The 10908-nt window shown below is 46.3% G+C and overlaps 3 protein-coding genes across 3 annotated transcripts; 2 read left to right on the top strand and 1 right to left on the bottom strand.

Annotated features, from left to right (window-relative positions):
• Positions 1–76: 76 nt before the first annotated feature.
• LOC128304333 (protein FAM136A) lies at positions 77–966 on the top strand. The gene is made up of 3 exons (XM_053041511.1): positions 77–241; positions 311–502; positions 594–966. The coding sequence occupies exons 1-3, from the start codon at positions 155–157 to the stop codon at positions 741–743; spliced, it is 429 nt and encodes a 142-aa protein (XP_052897471.1). The 5' UTR covers positions 77–154; the 3' UTR covers positions 744–966.
• Positions 967–1101: 135 nt separating this feature from the next.
• Positions 1102–2800, top strand: LOC128302088 (retinol dehydrogenase 13-like). The gene is made up of 3 exons (XM_053038813.1): positions 1102–1422; positions 1495–1758; positions 1842–2800. The coding sequence occupies exons 1-3, from the start codon at positions 1346–1348 to the stop codon at positions 2491–2493; spliced, it is 993 nt and encodes a 330-aa protein (XP_052894773.1). The 5' UTR covers positions 1102–1345; the 3' UTR covers positions 2494–2800.
• A 298-nt stretch (positions 2801–3098) lies between these two features.
• Positions 3099–5628, bottom strand: LOC128302531 (dnaJ homolog subfamily A member 1-like). Its single transcript, XM_053039372.1, has one exon. The coding sequence runs from the start codon at positions 5449–5451 to the stop codon at positions 4249–4251; it is 1203 nt and encodes a 400-aa protein (XP_052895332.1). The 5' UTR covers positions 5452–5628; the 3' UTR covers positions 3099–4248.
• Positions 5629–10908: the final 5280 nt, after the last annotated feature.

The following is a 10908-nucleotide window of genomic DNA, read 5'->3' as shown; positions in this document are numbered from 1 at the left end:
ATTTCAAGCACACATGGTTATGTTTTCGCCTGTTTACATCATGACGCAAGCATAAACTTCAAACTGAAGGCGAACACGGAATTTACAATCCGCTGTGTTGTTGGATGTTGATAGTGCGAAGCAGTACAGCTTATTTTCACATAAATCTAGCAAAATGATCGAACAACAGAAGCAACGCATTGAGATGGAGATCACTAAACAGCTGGATGATCTTGATCGTAATGTATTGCGTAAAATGCAAGTAAATGTCTCATACAGTTGTTGTCCCTCCGTTTGCCGGCAGACTTTAACAGTGCTTCTTCTCTTCAAGGCTGATATGCACGATTGTGCGGCAAGATGTTGCAAGGATACGGCGTCCTCGATGGATACGGTGCAGCAGTGTGTCGAGCGATGCTCTATTCCCGCTCAACGTGCCCAACAACATGTGGAAACGGAAATAAACTCCTTCAATAGTCGCCTGCAGCGTTGTGTAATGGATTGCAATGATACAATCAAGGACAAGGTACGGATTGAAAGGATGAACCGCATCTGAAGACCGTTCTTTTGTCGGTGGGTTCCTATACTACTTATACTTACTACTTACTTCTTTTTAGATGGGGTCGAATCCATCGGAAGGTGATATTGCTAAATACACAGCCGAGTTCGAAAGGTGTGCTATCAAATGCGTTGACAAGCATGTAGCAATCTTGCCAAATATGTTCTCCAGCATGCGAAAAGTTCTGCAAAGCAGAGCATCATCTTAAGCAGCGCTATTGAAAGGGAGAGAGATCTATAACTATACCACCTGCATATGCATTGCAATTGTGCATTTAGATGGTAAAGCAGATACGGTGTAGCTAAGAAGAAACTAGCATTTGTACAGGGTTAGAAAGAACCAAAAAGTGTATCAATGGTAAATACATAGTGTTCAAACAGCGCTAAGACGGTTGTTATCGTCGTTTCATAATCTTGCACCATAGCTAACGAAGTTCGTTTCGGTCAAAATTGCATCGATGAGAAGGTCTCCGTTGAAAACTTATAAATGTTTGCAATGGCTCCGATTCCATACAACAACGATTTACAATTGATTTCCGATGTTTGAAACGGTTTGCCTCGCCTCGCATTTTTTTTCCGTAGCGTTTTGTTTTCAAAATACCAGGAGTGTGCTGTTGACACATTCGTTAAGGTAATTTAACGAACAACCGGGGTTGGCAACACTGCCGGGCAGCGAATAGACAAGATGTAAACAAAAACTATCGATTTTCACACACCTTCGTCGCACAATTGTGCAATTTATGATCACCGAAATATGAATTAAAAGTTGAACGAGTGTAACTCACAAGCGCATTACCGAAAAAGCAAGAAAATGTCTATCTTTCGCAATAAGTTAATTTTAGGTGGCAGTGTAATCGGCACACTTTTAGGCGGAATCGTTATATTGAAGTAAGTATGATCGCTAGGATAACTCCAATTTGTAGCGTGTCGGTAAATAAAGTACAAATTATTTAATTGTAGAGACCGTATGCAGGGTGCTGCCTTCGAAAAGAATGTACGAGCTGATGGGAAGGTTATCATCGTCACCGGTGCAAATACCGGCATCGGCAAGGAAACGTCCCATTACTTAGCTCGCCGCGGTGCTCATGTGTACATGGCGTGTCGGGATATGCAAAAATGCGAAGAAGCTCGGGAGGAGATTGTGCTGGACACGAGAAACCCTCATGTTTACTGTCGCGAGTGTGACCTAGCCTCGATGCAATCGATCCGACAGTTTGTGAAACAGTAAACTTGAAATCTAAATCAGAACAAATCGCCATTATGTAACAATATCGATTTAAATCGAAATTTTCAATTCTTTGTTGTAGATTCAAAGCGGAACAGCAGCGGTTGGACGTTCTCATTAACAATGCGGGAGTGATGCGTTGCCCACGCACGCTCACCAAAGAAGGCATCGAGCTGCAGCTTGGCGTTAATCATATGGGACATTTTTTGCTTACTAACTTGCTGCTGGATACGCTAAAGCTGAGTGCACCCAGCCGTGTTGTGGTCGTGTCCAGCTTGGCCCACACACGCGGACAAATAGCGCTGGACGATTTGAACAGCACCAAGTCGTATGATGAGGCAAAGGCTTACGAACAAAGCAAACTTGCGAATGTGCTGTTCATGCGCGAGCTGGCCCGTCGCGTCGAAGGTACGGGTGTAACGGTGAACGCACTCCATCCGGGCATCGTCGATACGGAGCTGATGCGTCATATGGGCATTTTTAATAGCTGGTTTTCGGGCCTGTTTGTACGACCGTTTGTGTGGCCCTTCTTGAAATCGCCCCTGTACGGCGCGCAAACAACAGTCTACGCGGCGCTCGATCCGGATCTGGAGAAGGTCAGCGGACAATACTTCAGCGATTGTGCACCGAAGGATGTGGCCGAACAGGCAAAGGACGATCGTGTTGCGAAGTGGTTGTGGGCGGTGAGCGAGAAGTGGACCGGCACGCTAACGGGAACGGCAGCTGTTTCCTGACAGCGGATCCTTCGTATGAATAACAATAAGGATATTGTTATTTTTACGACAGAACAGCAGGCAACAGCAGCTCCACAAGCTCACCGATCAACCCAAGTGACATCGGGATAGATCGCACGGACGGATTCGTAAAAGGGGATCTATTATCTAAGCTATAGTGATATCTAGTCGTCACTGTTCTGTTCGTTAGTTTGCTGGTTCTGTCTTTGTTTTCTAATAAAAGAAAAGAAAAAAACAATTAAAATAGTATTTAACCAGTATGCTAGTGTAACTGTTTAATCGATAGCATTCCTCAGCTTCGTGTTGAACAGCCAAATAAAATATGTAGTGAAAGTGAGGTTAACTTCCTGCTTAAAATATAATGCAGCAGCACTTGGTTTGCTTCACATTCCGAAACAACATAGCGGTTGTGAAAGAAATAAGAAAGCAACATTCATGACGACAGCAGGTGCAGCGTTGTTGCAACGTTATATCACCACAGGGTGAAAAAATTACTTACCCGCAACGTTGAGCCGTCATGCGAGGCAAACTCACGATGACTAAGCAGCAAATGGATGGAGCATTCGGTGGTACGCACAGATATGTACATGAGAAGTATTTTTTTTGCTACATGAAATTTTATTTCGTTCCGTTCATATGAAACACGTACAGGGAAATTTTCGAATATGTACCTATTTTACACACGCGCTCTCAAAAACTATCAGCTGCAGGGAGGAATCGAAATGAATCTAGCTTTAAAACATAATGTTAGCCCTGGTCAAAATAAACCTCTTGAGGAAAAGGCGGAAAGAGCCAGTAGGGCTGGGAAACGTAGGAAGGTCAAGGTCGGATGGAGTATAAATAATCTCCGGAATAGTAGTAGCACTTTCGTTTCGTATCTTGCCCTGCATCACCGGTTACACATTACCATTCGAATATTGTTACATGTCTTGCTGGTTCATATCATAGCCTACCGAGTCTTAGGAACGGGTGCAGATCAGTGGGGTTAAAGCGAAAAAATGGTGTCTACTTGCGGAGATAACGTTACACACGGTACGGTGCATATCTTGCCAGAAAAGGAAACGGGATAATGTAGTCTTCATTCGCGCGGTTTTGTTCTAGATATCCCCAACGATTTGGCTTAAAGCGAAGCAATTCCCACCTTGACCATCCTTATTCCCCTTCTGCTCCAGTAATCCGTCCCCGTGGTTTTCCCTAAATATCACCCACTAGTAGCATATTCCCTTGCTTTCGGTTCGTGCTCCTGCCCGGTTTGGTTCTCATTTGTTTTGCAGTAAGTTCGCAGTTGGGATTTTGTTTGGTTGAGTTAAGTGTGTTACCTTTAATCCGGATAGATGTGCTAATAATTTATTGTAATGAATTCCGCGCAAGGAATACGAGCCCAAACGCACCGTACACTGCTGCGTAGTTCTGGTTGGTTTTGCATGTGTGTGAGTGTTTGCCCTTTTTCTTGTCCCTCGGTATGGGTGGTTTAACAACTGCTGGACAGTAAACTGACAATTTGTTCATCTTATTACTTCATATTTTCAATACGTGCTGTTCAATTACCCGTGCTGTCGTCGCACAGTTTACTCCCTACTTCGATTCCGTTGTGATGCATCAGGATACACGTGCATGTTTAGAAAACACACAACGCGCGCGCTATCGTACGGTATACTGAAAAGCGCCGTATAATGATGCAACACACCAGCCACACTAACAACACCTAGAGCCACGTCGCGACGTTAATGGGGGAAGAGGTTCGAGGAGAGAAATTTAGCTCGTGGCACACTGCTGAATCCGTACGCCCGGAGTGCCACCTTCGTCCTCGTCCTCTTCGTACGCGTTCTTGTACTGGTTGCGAGAATCCTGTTCTGGATCCAGCTCGACCAGCTCGACCATTTCCACGTCCTGCGGGATCTCTTCGGCTGGTTTCGGCGGTAGGCATTGTTCCAGCAGCTTGGCTGCGTCGCCCGGCAGCGAGTCCGGAAACACGACCCGGAACTGGATGATGAGCCGTCCCTTCTCGAACGGATTCTTCCACTGCGGCATACCCTCGTCCATGATGCACTTGATGGCCGAATGCTTGATGACCTCCCCGGGCAGCGAGGTGATGACGAGGCTTCGCTTGTCCAGCGTAGTAATCACCTTCTGGAAGCCACACAATGCCTCCGCCAGTTCCAACCGCATCTCCATCAGCAAATCCTTGCCCGATCGCTTATACACCGGATGGCTTTTCTCCGCCAGCGTTATCACAATATCGCCCGGCTGTAGACCAGGCTCCTGGTCACCTTCGCCGCTGAAAACGAGCTTCTGTCCGTTGCGCATACCTTTCTCGATGTGCACGTCCAGAATCTTCTTGTCGCGCACCTTTTTCTGGCCTTCGCACTTTTTGCATTTATGTTTCTCGTCGAACACTTCGCCCTGTCCCTGGCAGGCACGGCACGGTACTTTGTTATGCTGCATGAATCCGGGCATGATGTGGTGCACCTTGGTCACAATGCCCGTTCCGTTGCAGGGAGTACACTTGTGCACGGTACCCTTCTTGCCACCGATACCATCGCACCCATCACAGATAACACTCTTTTGCAGTGACAACTTCCGGGTTGCGCCGCTGTACAGCTCCTCTAGCGTCACGAGCAACCGATGCACCAAATCCTGCCCACGTTGCTCCCTTCGGCTACCCATACCACCGTTGATCAGCACGTCGAAGATGTCCATCGGGCTGTGGAAACCTCCCGCACCGCCCGCACCACCCTGCTTGATGGCTGCCTCGCCACCCTCGTCATAGATGGCTTTCTTTTCCGGGTCCGAGAGTACCTCGTACGCCATCGAAATTTGCTTAAAGCGCTCACCCTCGTTCGGGTTTTTGTCCGGATGGTACTTCATCGCGAGCTTTCTGTACGCCTTTTTCAGGTCCTCCTGGGAGCAGCCAGGTTTCACGCCGAGCACATCGTAGAATCCCGTTTCCTTCACCATTGTTGAGTCACACCGTACTTGGTCTTCCTGTCCTGCTGGGTGGCGATCTGCGTTCTTTTCTCTCACTTCCGAGTAATTTTCACAATCGACTTGGTCGAAAACGAGGAACAAATTTCGCTAAAATGGCGGCGCACAAGGGAGATTTTTAGCACTGCGAACGGAGAGGTGGGAACCGTCCAGAACAATTTGACAGTCGACGTCTAGAAAATACGTGCATCAGTTTGACGGTTGGTTTGCTGCGATGTGACCGTTCTGTTTATAACCATACGTTTAGCGGTTATGCTGTTCGTTACGAAATGTCACGAGATTTGTCCAGATGCGTCCGATAGTGAGAGTGTATCTCTTTCTATCTCTCGCGAATATGAGCACCGTTTGACTATGAGCTAATTGTTTCCCGTGCCACGGTCATAATAAACTATGGCATTACAATTTACAAGTAATGTAAAACTAAATTACGAGCACTAAATAACGTAAATAACGTTTTATTGAGCTGGATAAACAGTGCTCAAGACACACAGGCGATAATGAAACTTTTGCGTTAATTTTAAAGACTGAAATAAACTATAATAAATGTACTGATTGTAATGTTTTGTAATGTAATGTACTGTAATTGTGCTAATATTGTTGCTATAAGATTTTTAAATTAGAAAAGGTTTAAAATATAGTGTTTTTTTGTGCAGCCTGAGTAAACTTTCTGCGTTCTGGTAGATTGAAGTGCACCTCCTTGATCATCCCTCTGCTGTCGAATCTCGAATTCTTCCCTTACCGGCCGCCAGCATTCGGCAGATAACCGGTTTACATCGCACCAGCATGCCTACTGTGAGCATATGCGGATACGAGCGCGAGAAGAAGAATGCGACCTTAGCGAGTTCGCGGATGCGACCGTTGAAAAGGTCACCAAGGACGTTCGAAATTCTGGTTTTCTTGCCTAGGCGATTTCGATCGGTCGTTAGGTGGGAATACAGAATGATCCGGGTGGGGCAAGCCTTAGAAGATATATTTTTTGTTATATCCACTATTAAAATGAGACAACAGCCCAGCGGCAAAAAGGTGGTAGAAAGATGAAGATTCCGTATGGCTCCCGGCAAGATCCGAAGATGGTTGAGAGGGATCGTTAGAATTCGCTGTAGACGCTACCTTCTAATCAGCTATTGATCGACGGTGCTACAGTAAACTCAGTTCTACAGACTACGCGACCACTTTACCACGCTGCGATTATCAATTTATTGTACTTCATTAGGCACCACATTTGTCATCACATTCGCGCGTGTCTTTGGATTTGCCCCATCAATTCGTTCCGTCGAACCTGGCCCCGGTTAGGTAATTTGTTCTGGCCGCTATTGGCAACTCGATTGTAGCGTTTAATTAGTTTAGCATGGTATTAAATACTTTACCGTTTCGACTAGCACCATGCTCGTAAAGTCCAAACCGATCGGCCCTCTCGGGATCATAAACAACACGATCGATCGAATCAAAACGGATCGGATCACCGGCAGAAGACGGTGATGATGAGCTTTGGTCGGTGCGCATGGTATCGTACGCACAAACAAAGCATTGACATTCAAGCAGACGAGGGCACGGACACGGGCTGAAGATGGATGCGAATGCGGGTGACACAGACACAAAAATTTCGATCCGGGTTATGGCGCCATACCTGATTCGGGTTTTTGGCGACAGTCGCTAAAAAATGGAGGAAAACAACAACCAACACCACCGCGATGCGATGCCCAGACCGTACCGCTGGAGAGGACGGACTTGGTTCTGGGATGGATCAAACCGTTTCCTCCTCACCAAGAAGATGCTGGTCGGGTTTAATTGGAAATTCTACAGCGAGCAGATACACGGCATGTGTGGTATGGGTGAATTGTGGATGGGATTGACATTTTAGACTCAAATTAGTGAGATCGTGATCGTGAGCCGCTGCGTTAGATAGCATTTACCCATGCCACATGGATTGTGGCTCTAAAAATGTTGGTAGCATTTTAAGCGAATGTTATTTTCGAACGTCCCCTTGTCTTTCGGAGGGAAGGAATTTCTCACCTCCGGTTCGGTCGGGCCTGTCGAAGTGGAAGGAAGATTGAAGCGGGAGCCTATTATCACGAAACGGTTGAACGATCAGGCGAAGATAGATTTAGAGTGTTTATAGCCGGTGGTTAAGAACAAAAACAGAAGCTGTAGGATGCTAAACAGCTGGCGCCATTTTGCCCTCTTCTCCGTACTTCGGTTTGAAGATGGTCTGGGAATTTGCAAAGTTTCCCATAAAAAGCAAACACGATCGGTGAGTCTGTGTTTATGACACGCTTTTGCCTGCGTGAAGGTGTAATTAAAATGAACGTCGGGAGGGAAATGGGAGTGAAAAGTGTATGCTGAAGCTAACCAAAGGCTATAATAAGGCACACCAACAGCCACAGCGAAGAAGCGTTAACATTCCGCCTAGTGTTCTTCAGCTCTCCTGGCTGCTTGGCCATTTTTGCGCGGCTTGGCCAATGGCGAAACAACCTAGGCCATATATTAGTGAACGGCCTTGATCGTTGGAATTTCTTCAACGCTTCCACTGACGATCGCCAAATCCCCGCGCACTGTGTACCACGCTGGACGACGAACAATGAACCACCGACAACCGAAATGCTAAAAGTCGCATTTTCGATGTTTAGGCAGGCCCATTTACGCGGGTCCCAAAACAAGAGCCGCAGAGGAAAGAGAAACACATTGCGATCCCCGCAGCAGCATCTTGCATGATCATCTCGCGAGATTAAGGGGGCGGCTTTTCCCCCAACACAGTGCAGATATCGGTTCCGCCGCTTGTCTAGAAGTCCAGGTGTCAAGAGGAAGAAGAGCAATACACACACACACACACACACATAGACTCGCACAACCCCACAAAGCAAACAGAATGCCGGCCTGCCTCCCCAAAATGTCCATGTGCCGTTTGGGGGTTTTCGCCAATCTTGGGGTGATGGGTGATATTTTTTTCTGTTGGGCGAAGAGAATTTCGGACGCGCTGGTTGGGTAGACCCGCGTGTTGAATTAGTGATTACCATAAAAATTTTCTTGTTATTCAAATGAGCAGACTTGCAACCACACATGCACACGCGAGCGTGGAGCCGTAATGGCAACGCTCGGGATGATGATAAGCGACAGCGTCAGTATGGAGCCGGCGATCGGCGTCCAGGATGGGACGTCAACATTTTTGGAATTCCAGCCTGCCGCTTGCCCGTACAACCCGCACGAGAAAGGTTGGGGTGAATTATTCGGATTATACAATACGGCCTCACTGGGTAACGATCGTCACAGGTGAGTTTTCGTTCGGGAGCTAGCGAATGTACTTAAAATAGGGAGTATAACGCAGCTTTCAGTAGCTGCACGATGCGGATGTTGTTAGGCAGCTGGAGCGCGTTATCTGTGTGTTTGTGTGATGGCACCGTGCACCGTTGGGGGGAAGTTTTGGGGCGAGTAGCTTCACTCAGCGAGCGTTCTAAGAAGCGCTAGACGTGTTGCCAGACACACCGATGTTTGATTGATTGTTGTGTTCGCTGGAACGTGCTTAGCCTTCGATGTGGGAACTTTAGTAGCACCGTGTGCAGCTGTGGTGGTGGTGGTGGTGGAGTAAAGCCTACGGTTGACCTATCTCAATTTGCGTAATATACCCACACCCCCACTGAATGCCCCACCTGTACGCCGATTGTAATCTACTGCTGGCCACGAAATTGCCGTGTAAAATGGAACTGTAACTGGCGATGAGCGGAGCTTATCTTTAGACACCTGTAGGAAACTTCATGATTCTAGAGATGTCTCATCGGCTGTGTTACAAGATGATTTTTATGATGAGAAACGCGTCTACGATCGTAATACGGTTGGAACTCTTGAATAAAAATGTACTGCAGGGTGTATTGAGCTTATGAGCAAATTGATGTTAATTGCAGGTTGACTTCCAGTAGTTGATTCCCAGTAGCAGCATAGCAAAATTGAAATGAACTCAGCAACTCGGCAACTCACGTGCACCAGGTGCCAACAAGCTGTGTGAGGCTGTGGCCCCTTATGGAGATTAGTATTACCACGGAAAGATCACATCGTTCAGGAGAATTCTCAAAACCATTACTAGCTGACTCGCTAATGTAACGGAAGCAGTAAAATCCAAACCATTTAGAGAGCGTGGAGATTTGTTAAAAATTCATTCTTTTAATGTGCTTCCATAATAAACAACATTAGGCCAGTTCCGGCACCGAGCCGTTCGAAGCTGTTCTGCTACTGGCAGCGTTCAATCGGTGAACACGATTACCCACGATGAGTTCGTCGTTTTTGATGTTTGATTGCTGTCAAGTAAAGAGCTTTTTTTTTCCTTGCCTGACTAAGGGTAGCCTTAATGCCGGTGATGGTTGGAGAATTTGCTAGACGGATCCAGAATATCCGCTTCGTAGTAGGTGTTCACATATTTATCAATGCACCGGCAAGATATATTTACATTCGATAGTAGTTTCCAAGAGACGAAGGCATTTTGAACCACGGTCTTCTGGAACGATTTCGTTTTTTGTTTTGCCCAGGGAAGATCCAATGAAATCAAAAGCTGCTACAGCACCGGAACAAACTGGTTTGAACCGCATAGAATGAAACATATCCTATGCAACAGTTGAAGATCATTTTTCAAGCGCGATGCCACATTTATTAAATGGCTTAATGTGGTTTTAACTGTGGGCTAGAGGCAAATCATCATCTTGGAGGCTTGAGACTTGAGAGGTACCTAAGAATTCAACCGTGCCCCAAATGGGTCGTTTGTGAACGTTTAGGTTTGGTGGTTGTTGAAGTTAATGCTTTTTTGATGAAAACAGTATTCTAATGAATGTGTTCCGTTTATTCTGTGTCTGATGGGGACTGGGTGTCTTGGCGTACAGCGCGAGAGTATAACTATCGAGTTTAAAATCTCGTAACTTATAGGTTTTATTTTGCGCCGTGTTGAGATTAGGAAGGCGTGTTCCTTAACGGTAAGAAGACGATCCAAGCGAATCAGGAAGCGGTAGTTAGGTGACCCTGTGAATACGGAAGTGTTTCAGCCAGCGCTGGTGATGCTGAAGAGTAGAATGTTATCCAAGGGATGCTGCAAGAAGAGAAAATTTGAAAGAAGCGTCGAGAAACCTATAATCGGAATGAGTAATGGATTTTATTTACCATTTGCACAGAGGGATGCAATGGATGGAGTTGAATTAAGTCATTTGAGGGAACTTATTGTGAGATAAATATCAGGCCAGAGATTTAGAGTTGTTGGGCATTAGCATAGAGATTTAGAGCTCGAGTAGGGGAACGGTTGTTTGGGTACCTGCGAAGATGGCGTCGTTATTTGAAGAAGGCAAGGTTGGCCAACTAGATCAAGGTTTTGTATACTGACAACAGCAACAGCGTTTGATGGGCAAACGTTTACCTTATCAGGTTCTTCTTCCGCACAAGCACAAACTCCAGGCAGGT

This window comes from Anopheles moucheti, chromosome 3 (genome assembly GCF_943734755.1).
Source record: "Anopheles moucheti chromosome 3, idAnoMoucSN_F20_07, whole genome shotgun sequence".
Classification (NCBI taxonomy): Eukaryota; Metazoa; Arthropoda; class Insecta; order Diptera; family Culicidae; genus Anopheles; species Anopheles moucheti.
The sequence above is the reverse complement of the archived record's forward strand: the minus strand, read 5'-3'. Positions and strand labels throughout refer to the sequence as shown.

Excerpts from the sequence above, each read along its gene's own strand:
- LOC128304333 (XM_053041511.1), top strand. The coding sequence starts at position 155 with ATGATCGAACAACAGAAGCAACGCATTGAGATGGAGATCACTAAACAG. Across the intron at positions 242-310 it reads ATGTATTGCGTAAAATGCAA|GCTGATATGCACGATTGTGC; the intron begins GTAAATGTCTCA and ends CTTCTCTTCAAG. Across the intron at positions 503-593 it reads ATGATACAATCAAGGACAAG|ATGGGGTCGAATCCATCGGA; the intron begins GTACGGATTGAA and ends ACTTCTTTTTAG.
- LOC128302088 (XM_053038813.1), top strand. The coding sequence starts at position 1,346 with ATGTCTATCTTTCGCAATAAGTTAATTTTAGGTGGCAGTGTAATCGGC. Across the intron at positions 1,423-1,494 it reads GGCGGAATCGTTATATTGAA|AGACCGTATGCAGGGTGCTG; the intron begins GTAAGTATGATC and ends ATTTAATTGTAG. Across the intron at positions 1,759-1,841 it reads ATCCGACAGTTTGTGAAACA|ATTCAAAGCGGAACAGCAGC; the intron begins GTAAACTTGAAA and ends TCTTTGTTGTAG.
- LOC128302531 (XM_053039372.1), bottom strand. The coding sequence starts at position 5,451 with ATGGTGAAGGAAACGGGATTCTACGATGTGCTCGGCGTGAAACCTGGC.